The following is a 16,620-nucleotide window of genomic DNA, read 5'->3' as shown; positions in this document are numbered from 1 at the left end:
AGCGAGAAAGTCTAGTGGAACGATGCAGGGTTCATTGGGTTTGTTTACAAAAATTCAAGCATCCGGTTAAGAAGACGACAAATAAGAATGGTATTAAGTTGGTAGAATGGAACTCCTTCCTGATTCCTGCACATGTAAGTTGTAAGTATTGACTATATCGGGATACCATACAGGACACTCAAGTGTTATTTTATATTTTCTTAGTTATCATGCAAATGAAAATAATCACTATCATTTAAAAGTTATTCAGGGATAGTTGCAAATGGTTTGTTTACAATAATTAGTTTTATGAATTTAATTGAATACACAAATTTTTATTAGAGCTTTGCACCAAATTAAATTCAGTTCATACGGGAGTAACCCACACTAGCGGATCCAGAAAAGGGGTGGGACCCCCCCCCCCCCCAAACAAAAAATAATAAAATATTCTGTAAAGAATCTCAGGACAATTATTCAAAAAATCTTTTGATCTTTGATATCATAATGGTAATTTTTTTTTACCAAAATGCAAAATGTAAAAAAAAAAATCAAGTCAGAGAATGTGTTGGAACCGGTGTCGCCAAAATTGCAGTCCAGTGTTGTTTCCACTGTGCTATGAAGGCTTATCCTAAACAGTTGGAATATTTAATCTTTATACCTAACTTGTAATATATTGGCGATTTTTTTTTATTGTAAATTATGTGGTACTTCAGTTAGTAAGTTTTAATGCATTGTACACATAGATACCAAGTTTATGTCAGTTTTCGTCAATTTTCTTTTTTTCCGCTATTTCATTAAACAGATTACAGCCCCTTTTAAACAAGTCTTTGGGAGGAACTGTTGGGGATTGTTATTAAAGCTGCATTTTCACAGATTTACCATTCTGACAACTTTTTTTTTCATCATGGAATGAATCATGCAATGTTAGTGCATAAATTATGTCCGCGAACCATGATTTAAAACTGCTGAAAAAATATCAGATAGCTGTTTTTCATATGTACGTTCATAATTGTTGTTCTGTGACTTAAATTTGAACACTTTCAGAAAAATGAAATAATAAGCAGATTTCTCAATACATGACTTCTGTTTTATTGTTAGCAATTAAAGGCATTGATTCTCTGAGATAATAATAATGTTAAAACAGTCAATCTGTGAGAGTGCAGCTTTAAGATTCATTTTTCCTAAGATCAGCCAAGTTAGTATTATAGCTAATTTTAGCTTAAAAGTAGGTGAATTTTATATTTATTTCAGACCAGATACTCTTGAGGGACCAATTTAAGGGCAAACAGACAAACGTTTTGATGCAAAGAAAGCATTGGATTTGAAAGGTAGATTTTTAACACATATTTACATGTACTCAATGTCATTTACTAGTATAACATAATGTATTCAAGTATAAGATATTTCAAGTATTTGGTCAGGTTGTTAGGTTTAATTGAAACTGTTAAGCAAATAAATGAAAGTCCATGCAATTTTGCATGCACATGTTTGTTGCATGCAGATTTTACTCAGATGGCATAGGGTACAGTTACTCTTGTAACTTGCTTAAAATAAATGCAAATGATTCTGCATGTGTCTGAAGTCATGTTTTATTTTTCTCTACAAATTGTTTTAAAAAATGCAATTGTTTGATTTCCTTTCTTATGTGTTATGCATTGCAGTTCCCATGGAGATGAAAAATGGAGAGATTCTAAAAGTATGAAGATACTCCTGTGTATAATGAGGAAATCTTGTCAGTGAATGGTAAGTTCTCTTTGGATTAATTCTATGTATAACAATATAAATATGAGGTAAGCCAAGAAATGAGAATTTACATAATTATTCTGTTCAAACATACATTGACATATTAAATATAAAGACATATGTATGATTTGTCTCTGCTATTATACTCCTACCACTTGATGGTTAGGGTTCATTTGGACAAGTCTTCTATTATCCATAATTCCAAATGCTTCTGAGATTTCTAACACATATTAAATATGTTGAGGAGAAGTGCTGTGCAAAAAACATTTTTGTTTATGGTATTTTAGAGTTATTGGTCTTTGATTATTTTTCTTTCACTTTTCTATGTTTTTGAGGTATTAACTTCAAACTTCATGCACATATTGGATGTGATAAGAAAAATAGCTGTGCATATGAATCATTAAATTGTGTATGGTAGTCAAAGAATTGTAAACCTTTGATTATTATCTTTATATTTTTTTATTTTTTTTCTTCTCTTCATAACTTTTTTCATTTTTTACTTTAATTTAACAAAACACTATTCTGTTTTTGGTATATTAAGGATTATTTTCTTATGTTTATTTTGTGCTTGGCAGTTTTAAAATTATTGCCTAATTGGTTACTGTATGCTTAAAAGCAAATATCACTCTCAGTGAAACCTCTTATTACAATAGGTGATAGCTGTAGTTTTTCATGGAAACAAGTGTTTGACAGTATGAGTCATTTTTTAGTAGCAATATATTATGTACATTTAAGGTATAAGTTCTCTTTTGCTAATCGTTCAGTTGTTTTTCAGTTGTTGCAATTGTGGACCAGGCCAGAGTTGTACTAAACCAACTAAGACACAATGAGATACAGGAATGACACAATGAGAAACAGGAAACAGGAAAGTGATGACTGATTGCCACCTGTTACAAATTCATCTAGGTACAGTTTTTTATTCCAGATTTGATACAACTGTAAACTGTTTTATGCATGCTATGATTATGTTCATCATGTTTGTTTAAGACCCTGATGATGAGGACTAAACTATTGATTATCCCTTGCCAAAAGGCAAAGTGGATACAGTAATTGTGTAATTGTGCACGTGTGTGTGCGTGTGCACGGAATGTAATCTTGAGCATAAATCCCCCAGGTATTAACTTCAAACTTCATATACAGATAGATCCCTATTGAGAAGAAGTGCAGTGTTAAGGGACCATAACTCTGTTTACAGTTCTTTTTGTAATAACCCTTTGTTATATTTCATACTGAGTTTTTGTCTGCAGCAGAACTTGAAAAGTCTTTGAGGTGTTGATCTCAAACTTCAAATATGTACAGATAGATCTCATTTAGCAGAAGTGCAGTGCACAGAAACCATAACTCAAGATTTTTTTTGTAGTAGTTGCCCTTTGTTAGTTTTCAATGTTATCCTTTGTTGTAATGCACAGTTGTGATCATGCTCAAATATGCTCATTGACATTAAAATTAATTGTCCAGGTTCAAATCCTGTAATAGAAACAATTATTTTCTTTCTGTGTTTAGCAAATTTTATATGAACTATCTATCAATGTAAAATAAACTAAGATTTGTGTGTTTTTATCGTTTCTTATTTATTTGTATATTTTTTGTTACATATTTTTATGTGCATATATATAAAATCTATATCACAAAAAGTGTGGCTAATTTGTAATATTAAGATATAATATGTATAAGAACTATCATATTTCAAAATCAACCATAGAGCTTTTGCAAGATAGATAATAACTTAATGTATCTGATGAACAATAATGTGATTTTGGGATGCCAGCAATAACTTTTCAAGGTGAAAATATGTTCTTGTCATTGATTTTACATATAAGTAATCAGTATGCAAAGCCCTTTCAAATGATACTTATATGGGGTAACTATCAAATTTTAACATTGAAGCCAATGGCACAAATGAATGAAAAGCTCCTTAATAGTTCAATATTTGAAGCCAACAATGGAACTGTGTTTATGTATTGCTTAATGTTCCTTTTTCTTTCAGAAAACTCCCCACATCCAACAAGAGACAGCCTGACTTCAAAATCTTCATTGAAGGCAACTTAATGGACAAGACATCCGTCACATAAAGATTCACTAAAATTGGAATGATATACCAATTTTAACTTTTAACAGACAAATACATTATAGATTTGAAAATAGATTACCCTTAGATAAGTTGGATGATTAACATTTACCTCAACACAGTACAAAGTGCTCATGTTGAACTATTGTGATTGATCATAGTCTGTCCTTCATTTTTATTAACAGTTTCATACAGCGTTAACACTTTAGTATGGGGACTCATTTTTAGCTCAACTTTTCGTAGAATATGGAGAGCTATACTACTCACCCAAGCGTCGGCGTCGGTGTCACCCCTTGGTTAAGGGTTTGCGTGCAAGCACACATAGGTTAATATCTCAGCAACTACTTGAGGTATTGCATTGAGACTTTATACAATGGTACTCAACCATCCAACCTACTTATTTAAACAAGTAAGATAACTCTAGTTTGCATTTAATGTAAATAATAGGCCTTTATTATTTGACTTAGAAATTCTGGTTAAGGTTTTGCATGCAAGCACACATAGGTTAATATCTCAGCAACTGCTTGAGGTATTGCATTGAGACTTGATACAATGGTACTCAACCATCCAACCTACTTTTTTTAAACAAGTAAGATAACTCTAGTTTGCATTTAATGTAAATAATAGGCCTTTATTATTTGACTTAGAAATTCTGGTTAAGGTTTTGCATGGAAGCACACATTATATCTAAGGTTAATATCTCAGCAACTGCTTGAGGTATTGCATTGAGACTTGATACAATGGTACTCAACCATCCAACCTACTTAATTTTCCAAGTTATATAACTATAGTTTGCATTTAATGCAAATACTTGCGTTTATTATTTCACTCAGAAATTCTGGTTAAGGTTTTGCATGTAAGCACACATAGGTTAATATCTCAGCAACTACTGGATGAATTGCATTGAGACTTTATACAACCACCCAACCTAATTGAATAATCAAGTTAGATAAAAATTCTGGTTAAAATTTTGCATGTAACCACATTTATGTTAATATCTCAGCACATCATGTATTGCATTGAAATCTAATCTAACAGTGATCCATGCATGTTTCGCCAAAACTTTTCAATCCTTTCACTGAAAAGCAGCGGAATAGTCGAGAGCGCTGTCTCTGTGACAGCTCTTGTCTCTTTGGTCTTTATTCATACTGGCCAGAATATGTTTACCAAAAAAATCTTAGTAGAGATTGATAACTGTTCAGGTTGGACAAAAAGCATGTAGGTTGTTTGTTCTAATAATATAAACTGTAAATGCTTCAGAAACTATATATATAATTTTCATGATATTTGTCAGTATTTATTCTCGTCAACATTTAAATAATATTAGGTGAAACTTGTTTATTGGTCAAAATGTGTTTGATTAGAGTGGCCTCAAGTTCCACTTTATATGAATGAAATTTGGTCAAGTTTTAGAAAAAAACTATGTTCTAGTTTTATAGGTCATATTCTCTTCCCAAGCCCTCCTTAAAGAATGAATGTAGGTAAGATGAAACAGGAGTCACTAAATCAAGTATTAAAAGCCTTAAAAATTGCTATTCATAGAGGTATTGTTTCCTCATCATAAATCACAACTTAGCCAGCAAGACTTTACAACAAATAAGGCATAACATGTAAAAAGTTAATAATTAGGCACATATTTTAGTGAATAAAATCTTGTGAACATATTATTGAAACAAATAATGTGTCTGGTTCTGAGGTGAGCAATAAAGCACATTGCTTAGTAACAATTGAGCTAGCTCATTATTAAAAGTTTGTTTTAAACATGAATTAAATGAATGCAAATCATATATTATTATTTTTAATCTATATTTTTTTTTAGTTACCTTGTTCTGTTGTTAATTTCCATACTGACTTGGTCAATTATGGCTAATTGTCTAATTATATTTTAACTTCTAACCTAAATGTTTCATTGTACTTTTGAGTGTTCTGTTAACTATAATGCACATTATCCTATATGACAGTATAAATTCAATAAAACCATGGTTATTAAGTTCCATACATATTGGAGCACATGGTAAGCCTCTAGAAATGTCACTTCTTAAACCTAGATTCTTGATCTGTTCGCCACATTGTTTTGTTAATTTTTTGTTTATAAAAACAAATGATTGTTTAATGTCAAGGAAACCTTTTTAAAGTTAAAATGTATATGTACATAGATAACTGTCAAATATTATTTACCATTTAATAACTGTCTAAAGGCAAAATTTCCATTCATTTTTATATTTGATTTGGGTCCCTAGGGTCATGGTCACTGTAACTAAAAATAGAAAAATGCTTGGTACTGAATAACTTCAGTTTTAATACATTTAAAACTGAATCTCACAATAAAGGCTGAAGTTCTTGTTGCATTGCAGCATTTCTAGTTAACTTTTTAATTTGACTCTTTTTATTGCTTTCGACAGGCACATATTACATCATTATTGTATTCATTTTTAAGACAAAGCCTCATTTAATTGAGTGTGCTGTCCAAAGACAGCTCTTGTTGACATAATTATAAGACACCTTATGTTATGGTTTATATGAACAATAGCTGTTTCTGTGTATGTTTTAGAAGAAACTTCCATTTCTTATCATATTGATGGACATAGATATACATACATGTACGGGATTATTGACATCAGATTCTTAGGATTAAATTTACTAATGTTCTGTTCATGTTCAAAATAGATACAGTTATGGTAAATGCATAGTCTTGTTTGTTTATAACATAGACAACCATGTCTTTTGGTTGTCCTGGTCTCCTGTCCTGTTATGTGAATTGGGTTTTATGGACATCTTCGATATTGTAGGTCCAATTCTAGTGTCTAGCTGGAAAAGTATTTAGCCTAGGGAGACCTTAGTTTGGGTTATCATGTTGGATATGTCTAAATGTTGGCATGTCGGGAAATGGCAATTTTAGGCTATGACAATTTAAAAATGTAGACGTTGCTGGGCAAGGCTCCACACCCAAGTGACTGTCGCATTATATTCTTGAAAAAATGCCTTGGGCTTTTGGTTTGTTATGAATTTTGCGAGTCTGGCAAATATCTGCATTATAAAATTCATCGACATACAGGTGACAGAGAAAAAGGTCAATTTTCAATGATTTCAAAAGATTAATTAACTAAAAGGGGATCATCATAAATGAATACAGAGAACAAGGTTAGTTGATTTGACAGAGGATTGATGCAGAGCTTCAAAAATTAAGGAGACAATTTCAGAAAAATGCACATAAATGATTTTTGTTTATTTGTGTTGTTTGATAACTGCTGTGTGTCGATTTTTATTTAATTTCATTTTACCCCCCAAATCACACTTCACACAATACATGGTTTCTACACTTTAGGTTTGTTATACTGTATTATAGTATCTATTGAATACAGTAAAATTTCTGGTCATTGTATTGCAAAATTTGTGCTAATAATTTGCAATTTCAGAAATTCTCATTTTTATTTAATTTTTCAAACATTTTCCCCAAAATTCACATTTCACAAAATTACATAGTTTCTTTACTTTTGATATATTAAACTGTAATATTTATGAAATACAGTAATTCTGGTCATTCTATTGCAATATTTGAAAAAGTTATTGGCAAATTCCAGAAATTCTCATTTCCATTTAATTTTTCATACATTTTACCCCGAAAATCATATTTTAAAAAAAAAACTGTGTTTCTATATAATATATAATAATGTTAAATGATATATATTAGCTGCAGTAGTTCTGGTGTTTTTATTGCAAAATTAGGCAGAGTTATTGGCAAAATTCATAAATTGTCATTTTCATTTAATTTTTCCAACATTTTACCCCAAAAATCATTTTTTGCGCCATATAATTGTTCTATGATTTAAGTATATTAAATATGTTGCCTGATATGACATAAATTCATCAAAACTATTTTTGTGCAGTTTTCTTAATTTTTTGTTCAAAAATCTCCGTTTGTATACATTGAATAGAGAACAGAGGTGTTGAAGCACTGCTTCAACACCTCTGAGAATGAGTTTAGTATAGTGCACGCTACCACAATGTATATAGACTATAACACAGGTTCAAATTTACAGATAGAGAATAGTGCACGCCACCACAATGTATATAGACTATAACAGAGGAATTGATGTAAAGTTTCAAAATCTCTGGTTGATACATTGCATAGAGAACAGGGGTGTTGAAGCACTGCTTCAACACCTCTAAGAATGAATAGAGTATAGTGCACGCTTCCACAATGTATATAGACTATAACAGAGGAGTTGAAGTAAATCTTCAAAATCTCTGGCTGTATACATTGTATAGAGAACAGGGGTGTTGAAGCACTGCTTCAACACCTCTTGACAATGAATAGAGTATAGTGCACGCTTCCACAATGTATATAGACTATAACAGAGGAGTTGAAGTAAATCTTCAAAATCTCTGGCTGTATACATTGTATAGAGAACAGGGGTGTTGAAGCACTGCTTCAACACCTCTTGACAATGAATAGAGTATAGTGCACGCTTCCACAATGTATATAGACTATAACAGAGGAGTTGAAGTAAATCTTCAAAATCTCTGGCTGTATACATTGTATAGAGAACAGGGGTGTTGAAGCACTGCTTCAACACCTCTTGACAATGAATAGAGTATAGTGCACGCTTCCACAATGTATATAGACTATAACAGAGGAGTTGAAGTAAATCTTCAAAATCTCTGGCTGTATACATTGTATAGAGAACAGGGGTGTTGAAGCACTGCTTCAACACCTCTGAGAATGAATAGAATATATACCGTGCACAGTATATACTGGTATAGAATATAACGCCAGTGTATGTACTGTCACGGTGTATCGTGCATATCCATATAGTGTATAGAGTCTATGCACTGTGTTGATATAAGATATCAATCTCAACTTGGTCTAAGCATTCTAGATTTAATATTTTTTTCTAGATTCAAATAATTCACTGTTCAATTCTTAAATACGCCCCTGTATGGTTGTGCTGTCTTTTACAGTTTGTACGTTGTTCTAAAAAATAACATACTATCAGACGAGTTCATTATGAATGGTAAGCGGCCTGTAATCATAAAGTGTGTGTATTGAGATGCTGTGGTGTATACAAAAAAAAGAAAACGAAATAACTTTCTCATCCTCGAATCCATTATTGCGTTCCACTGGTTGCTTCTCGGCTGTACAACCATACTAATGCTACGTTTACACTATGTTCCCGGTGGCCACGGCAGCCCAGTTTCAGACCACCGTGGAGAATACGGGATAAACGTGAGACAGCGCAGGGGAACGAGATATGCAAAAGTGACAGACCGTTATTGCCGTGCATCCCGGGCCAGAATTTTAAACTGTCAAAAAATTTGCCACGGCAGCCACGATGTGGATGATAAACGTAGTAGGTCGTAGTAAAACGGGGTAAACGTAATGCCACTTGACAGTACGTGACAGTACGTGACAGTACGTAATAGGCCGTTACACAACTTATAAATCGTCCGTAGGGGGGGGGGGGGGGCGGGAATAATATGTAATGTAATCCCCGGCATCTGAAGTTCCTTTCCAGTTTTGTCACGTTGTGCTTCGTTTTGTCACGGTTTTCACGGCAAGCTTGGGTGAACGATAGCCGTTTCGTTAGGCTTCATTTGCGGTGAAAACACAAAATCTTCTTCATCTTGGGAATTCATCTTTACTTGTCGAAGTATTCTGATACAGTGATACAGAGGTTGTTGTTGTTTGGGGGATTTTATTTATACCGTGGACACAAACGTAATCCAAAGTTCTGCGGTGTTCGCGTTCGATGCATAGGAAGCCTTGACAAAACGTGGAAAACGCATCAGACCTGGATGAAGACGTGAACAACGTGAGGGATCCCATCAGAACGTATCGAACCGGGACGCAATCTCATTAACATCATATCGTGACGTTCACTTCATTTCATTACGTTATGTACATAGCGTAACGTCGTGAAGCGTGTATTGGGGATCTGATTTTAATGAGATTGACCGGGACGCAACGTACATGCATCCCTGGTAGACCGCGCCCGGACCTTAGTGCGCCTTGGACGAACCACTTTTTCGCCCCTACGGCTTGTCACGGTTACCTTGATAAAACGTGAGGAAACTTAGCACAACCTAACAAAACTTGTTAATGTAAATGGCCAAAATCACACGGCGCAATACGTTTCGGGCAAACGGGGCTGCCGTGGCCACCGGGAACATAGTGTAAACGTAGCATAACAGGCCCACATTATTCGATTGAGCATGTATAGCGCCGTGCAGCCCATCGTCGGCAACGATTTCTCGTCAAAGTTTCTCAAGTATAATGGCATACCTCAACTGAATGCCTATTGAGCAGTGTCGTGTCATGCGAAGACCTTGTTTTTCCTAGTCGTAGTGTTTCTCGTAAGTGCCGCAAAATAAATAATGCATGTGTGGTGCTGGTGGTGCCCGGTAAATCATATATTAGATAACAAATGTCTTTGATAACAAGGATGTCATAAAGAGATGCTATTCGTACATTGGCACAGAATCAATAACTGACAATAATTTACAAATGAGAATGCATCATTGTTATGAATAGCATAAAAGTTGAAATCCAAATACATATTATAATTATATCAAAACATCAACAACAAGAAATAGACATTCCATATGCGTTCAAAGTATCTCTAGGTTTTCAATATGAAAGACGACTTCACATTACGATACATATTAATACGACACTGGAAACCACATAATTGTATAACCATTACAACAAAACAGAATCACATAGTACATAAATTTAAGTGCAAAATAAACACAAAAGCATTTTAGTAAATGGTTCACCTGAAATGTTGTTCTATAATGTTTTCCGTTCCACCTTTGTGCATACTTTTTTATCGTTATGTTTTAAATAACTGATTAAACATAAATTAATAAGTTATTAAAGAAAACTAGTATATTCTTATTACATGTATTCACTGTTAAGATCCTTTTGAAATATTGGATATGATACGTGTATGTATGGCGTGTTTTTGATGCGACCCACCAACCAAGGTGTTGTTTTTCCTGAATCACAACCCCTATGTCTACGGGCCGTACATGGGAGGAGGCGGGAGGTTCTCTGACTTTGGTGCTTGAAATCCTTCCGTGTATTGCGGAGGGTGTTGACATGTGCCCGCAGTCTGAGCTTGGTTGTAGCTAGGCGGAAGAAGGTAGGGCTGTGCCTGGCCTGGGGCAGGGTACATAAATGCACCTCCTTGTCCATACATCTGGACCATTGCGATGGAGGGTTCTGAAGTGGGGATTATGTTATTTAAGTGCATAAGACGCAGGCGCATGTTCATCCATTGAATAGATTTACAATTATACGAGGTCAGTACAAACAATGTGAGCTGATGTTCGTTCGTCAGTTTTCAAAACAAACAAGAACTGTTCTCTTGTACGTTATCTTATATGACTGTATTGAAGCTGATTCTGAGACATAAACTAATAAAATGGCAAAACTGTCAATCTGTGACAGTGCAACTTTAATGCCATCACCTGGATTTGGGCGAATCACAGTCCCCTGCGCCCGCTGGTTTTTCTTGGCACAGACGCAGATGAAGGTGACAATAACACTGACGACAAGTAACCCCCCGATGACAATCCCGACGAGAGCGGCAGTGGAGAGAGTCGCAGGGTCACTATAACACAGATGAAAAAATTATATCTACATTTTTATATGTTTAGATTGATATTAAAGTTATAAAAAGTTATATTTCAACAGGCCTTTTAACTCGAATATATATATATATATATATATATATATCATAAAGCCGTATCGTATTTCATCAGGTTGTGTTACATCACTGTCGGGTTGGCAAAGGTTCAAGTAAACGATTGTTTGAGTATACCTTGTTCATTCATATATCATGTCGCTATTCAAAATATATCATGTTTCAATCAAAAATATTTACATTCGTTTAGTCCTTTGTATATGTGACACGTAAGGAGTTATGACATCATTGATTATTATCAAAATATTGCGTTCCGATTGGATTAGTTCTACGTCATTTAACCAATAATATACGACGTTGCAAAAATCAACTATTCCTTTAAATACCCCCCCCCCCTTCCCGATGTGTGTGTATACATATAAAGCCGGTATAAGTATGTTGATAAAAGAGGTCTTCATCTTGTGTAATAATGAAAAGCGGTACATAAGTATGTATCTAATTCATTGTCAATGCATACCAGCATTTGTCATTATAGGTGCCACAGCAATATTCGTCCCCGTAGCATCTTTTGGTGTAAAAGCCGTAGCTGTAACACGTGTCATAGCTGGACACTGCAACATACAAATAGAACGTGGAAATAATTTTTACAGCTTTTCATAGTTGAATTAGGTCACCTCACCTCTATTTTTTCTTATAATGTTCTTGCTTACAATGACCCTCCATTGCCTTAAAAGCATTCCATTTTTTGGGATGGGGTGTATGCGTGTTTTATGGACTTAAAGAAAGTGAAATGCACGTTTTTTTAAGAAATTGCAAACTGCAGTCTACCTGTTATAAATGTTATTGTTCAGTGGCATTCTAAACGATCTTCTTTCAAAAATATACACGGCACAATGCTGTTAAGAGTTACACTTTGTAACGTTTTAAAGGGTACTAAACAATTCTGCTTTCTAGCTTCGGTGTAAAGTAAATATGTGTAGAAATCACCATTTGTTAACAAAGGAAAAAACTGTCAATACAAACAACCACTTAAATGGTGTGCATGGTCTCCAAACAATTGCGCCTTGTGTCAAAAGAAGACAGGTTTAAGAGAACTTCCTCAATCGCGTCCTTCATTCTAACTGAGTAAGAAATTATGTATATTTTAAATCTTATTCTAACGATACCCCATCAGAAGCAAAAGTAGTACTGGTCATACATTTAAAATTTGAATTTTTTTTTTATAAATAAGGATATACTATACTTGGTTTCACAGTATGAACTACTATTTCATTATCATGTGATCGCATACAAACCAATGTATACACAAAGTACATAGATTTAACTGAAATAGTGAGTGCGAGTGAAAGGTTGAGCGGTCATAAAGCAGTCATGTAGTGTTACTTCACCAAATGGTTTAGTTTAAGTGCGAGTGAAAGGTTGAGCGGTCATAAAGCAGTCATGTAGTGTTACTTCACCAAATGGTTTAGTTTAAGTGCGAGTGAAAGGTTGAGCGGCCATAAAGCAGTCATGTAGTGTTACTTCACCAAATGGTTTAGTTTAAGTGCGAGTGAAAGGTTGAGCGGTCATAAAGCAGTCATGTAGTGTTACTTCACCAAATGGTTTAGTTTAAGTGCGAGTGAAAGGTTGAGCGGCCATAAAGCAGTCATGTAGTGTAACTTCACCAAATGGTTTAGTTTAAGTGCGAGTGAAAGGTTGAGCGATCGTAAAGCAGTCATATAGTGTAACTTCACCAAATAGTTTAGTTAAAGTGCGAGTGAAAGGTTGAGTGATCGTAAAGCAGTCATATAGTGTTACTTTACCAAATGGTTTAGTTAAAGTGCGAGTGAAAGGTTGAGTGATCGTAAAGCAGTCATATAGTGTAACTTCACCAAATGGTTTAGTGTACGTGCGAGTGTGAGGTTAAGCGGTTTTAAAACAGTCATAAAGTGTAACTTCACCAAATGGTTTAGTTTAAGTGCGAGTGAAAGTTTGAGTGATCGTAAAACAGTCATATAGTGTTACTTTACCAAATGGTTAAGTTAAAGTGCCAGTGAAAGTTTGAGTGATCGTAAAACAGTCATATAGTGTTACTTTACCAAATGGTTTAATTTACGTGCGAGTGTAAGGTTGAGCGGTTTTAAAACAGTCATATACCCCCAGTGAGTTCTCACTTAAAGGTTCCACTGAACGTTCAAGAGCGGTTTCCCCAACATTTACAATGAATATATTGTGATATGTGTGCAGTGTGTGTGTGTGTGTGTTGTCCTGTGAGAGTTTATGTCTTTCTTTAAAGCTGCATTATCACAGATTTTCCGTTTCGACAACTTTTTATAATTTTTGTCTTGGAATGAGTGGTTTCTATGCATTTTCTTAAAAAAATGGCTTGTTTCAAGACATAAATAAAAAAGTTGTCCACTCGTTTCTATCGGTGAGAGTGCAGCTTTAAGTGTATTCTTGGCATTGGTCATAGTGCTTTTAGATTTTAGGTTTGTTTTGTCGCTGCTGTGCAGTGCAGTGCCCCTTGTTGTATTAAGCAGTAGGATAAGGCGGTCACAGTGACAACACAATAATGCTTAAAAACACATACAAATAGTTTTAGGAATCAGTGAATAATCTGTCTATGATACTTAGTTATAACGTGCGTTCAACCCCGTCTTTGACAAAAGTGTCTCAGGCTAATGCACCAGTCAATCATTACAACGCCCACCCCCACGTCCGGGGAATAGCGGGGACTTTAAAATTCGGTCCAGCCAAGCCCGACTAAAATCACAGCCCTGCGGGAACGAACTGATGTTAAAATCCCCGCCAAATGCCCCCGAACCCCAGGGACCCTATGTAAGGCTCATTCCCCGTTTTTTGCGCAAAGACAAAACCGCTGCATCACCCGACACTGCGGGGCCAACTGGAAAATTAAACCACGGCCCATTTCCCCGGTTATCCCCGGTATACCCCTGGACCTGGGGAGAGGGCGTGATTACAATTGACTTGTGCATATGCTTATACAGTGTACGTGAAAATACAATATTTGAATAGGTAAATAACATTAAAATCAATGGGCAGGTTTAATGTCTGTGCTATTTAAAACTAACACGAAATCCATATTTGTTTGTTTTGTTTTGGTTTTTTTCAAATAATTTAAATCACTATTTAGTACATTTAATTATTTACAATGTAGTCGACATTTGTTCTTGAGTCTTAACCTTTTATTTCATGGTTATATTTAGAATAATCATTATTATAATAAAAAGACGATCCACACAATTACTATTTTTACTTATAAGTAAGCCACTTACTAGTAACGATGTTGTCGCGAACAATTAGTATTCTTATATCCTCAATACGTATATAATCACTTTAAATCACCATGTTTCAAAACGATGAATCAAATAAAACTCACCTGTTGTTAAAATTGAAGAAAATATAAAGAGAATAGCCAACATGATAAGTTTGTATATTACCATCTACCTATAAACTTTACAGGACTTCCTTAATACAATGTGTTAAAACTAAATATAGCATCTTTATCTAGTTTATTATGCGGGTATAAATCTTTGCACATGAAGTAATAATAAGGACATAAATTGAAAAGTCTAGTTTAAATAGGTAAATATTATACAACCTGTTCGCATTAATACAATGTAACATACCTCAACAAATCAGTAATAAAATGCATCACCAGACTTATACATATTTTCAAATAATACAAACTGATATTATGCATGGTGAAGCTGTAATAACAAAACATAACTACAATCTGTTTGTGACGTTATTCAACCGAGAAAGTTATTAAATTTGACGTTGGCAAATAACATCAAATGTCGCGCTAATTAATAATTATCATCATTGCTGAATTTTCCCCATGGTGAGTCAGTACAGCACGTTGGACTCAAACAGTATTCGGTGGAAGTTCAGCAAAATGCAATAAATTATTGTACCTATCGCATCATGTTTAAGAGGAACAAAAAAACTGTCTAAAGCATGAACATCTCGTTTTAATTGAGACTGAGTACCTCTGAAGTTGCCTATTGCATCGACTACAGCGCTATCACCGAATGACCTCGCAGAGTAAGGCCTGAGGCCACAGTTATTTTTACTATATGTTTAATATAGACACAAACCTGGCTTTTCACTTTAAATCAGTCCCCATTGTAAAACAAGTAACTGGCTGCTGTAGAACAATCCAAGACACAACATTTAATCGCAAGAAAATATAGGGTTGACCAATGTGTTTTCTCACAAAATTGAGTAGTTATACATGACCCTGAGGTCAAGACGGAATAATGCTACAAACAACCAATTTACATACTTCGACAGGCAATGATTTATCAAATTGTTACACTAAAAACTATTATTTTTTGCGATACAGTGTCAAATTATGTTAAGCTCTATGCAAAAAGACCTTCTCTTTTATTCAACTTTAATATAATATTGATATTTGGACACAAGCACTTTTTTGCTGTATTCACATCCGGATCTTGGTCAACGGGGGGCAGATAACTGTGGTCTTTAGCCATAAGCAAACAAATGACATCATTTTAGACAGAGTATGGGATGACCTGTAGGGCAACCACACAGTGCTTTACACATGGTAGTTTTTTTTTTAAACGAGGCCAGCTGTTATGGTTGAAAACTGCATGGTCCTTTTGGATATGAGTAAAATGTTCCCGATGTTTAAAAGAGAAAAGACGACATAATTTAAAGTGAACTGGCTCTATCACAAGAATAATAAGAATACCACCGCACACACATGCTGATATTTATTTGAATACCTTGGACACTATATTGTAAGTTGTGTTTTCTATTTCATTCCATTACATTACAAACATAACTAATTTATTATGTACCTTAAGTATGCGTATACAAAATAAACACATATATAGATATGCCACAGACGGGATACTTATTCACACACATATAAAGAAAATAGTTTTAAAAAAATGTGCCAGTTTAAGCATAAAGTTACACTGTTATACATATCCTAAATAGACCTGCCTAAAAGCAGTCGTTATATGTCAGGAACCAATGTTACACATGTTCTCAGACTCAATGTCACTTGTTCTGCCAGATGAATATGCACGAGACAGGGTACAAAAATAATGTATACAACCAAATGTTCATTTATTTCGAAGTCACTTACGGGGCCCAGCCTTCGGTCTTTTACCATAGTTTGATTGAAAGCTTAGTTTCTTAAAACACTTT

At 34.4% G+C, this 16,620-nt stretch overlaps 1 protein-coding gene and 1 long non-coding RNA gene across 2 annotated transcripts; one reads left to right on the top strand and one right to left on the bottom strand.

The window, feature by feature from the left end:
• Window positions 1-20: 20 nt before the first annotated feature.
• LOC128231693 (uncharacterized) lies at window positions 21-6,473 on the top strand. The gene is made up of 5 exons (XR_008260422.1): window positions 21-141; window positions 1,231-1,307; window positions 1,641-1,722; window positions 2,498-2,628; window positions 3,710-6,473. It is a non-coding gene; the product is annotated as an uncharacterized LOC128231693 (long non-coding RNA).
• A 3,863-nt stretch (window positions 6,474-10,336) lies between these two features.
• On the bottom strand, window positions 10,337-14,961 carry LOC128232158 (cysteine and tyrosine-rich protein 1-like). Its single transcript, XM_052945560.1, has 4 exons — window positions 14,819-14,961; window positions 11,957-12,050; window positions 11,264-11,406; window positions 10,337-11,015 (listed from the first exon to the last, which is right to left on the bottom strand). Exons 1-4 carry the CDS (start codon window positions 14,880-14,882, stop codon window positions 10,810-10,812), a joined length of 507 nt encoding a protein of 168 aa, XP_052801520.1. The 5' UTR covers window positions 14,883-14,961; the 3' UTR covers window positions 10,337-10,809.
• Between the last annotated feature and the right edge of the window lie 1,659 nt (window positions 14,962-16,620).

The sequence above is a fragment of the Mya arenaria genome, chromosome 4 (assembly GCF_026914265.1).
Source record: "Mya arenaria isolate MELC-2E11 chromosome 4, ASM2691426v1".
Lineage (NCBI taxonomy): Eukaryota > Metazoa > Mollusca > Bivalvia > Myida > Myidae > Mya > Mya arenaria.
Note: the sequence above shows the minus strand (reverse complement) of the source record. Positions and strands in the feature narration are given on the sequence as shown.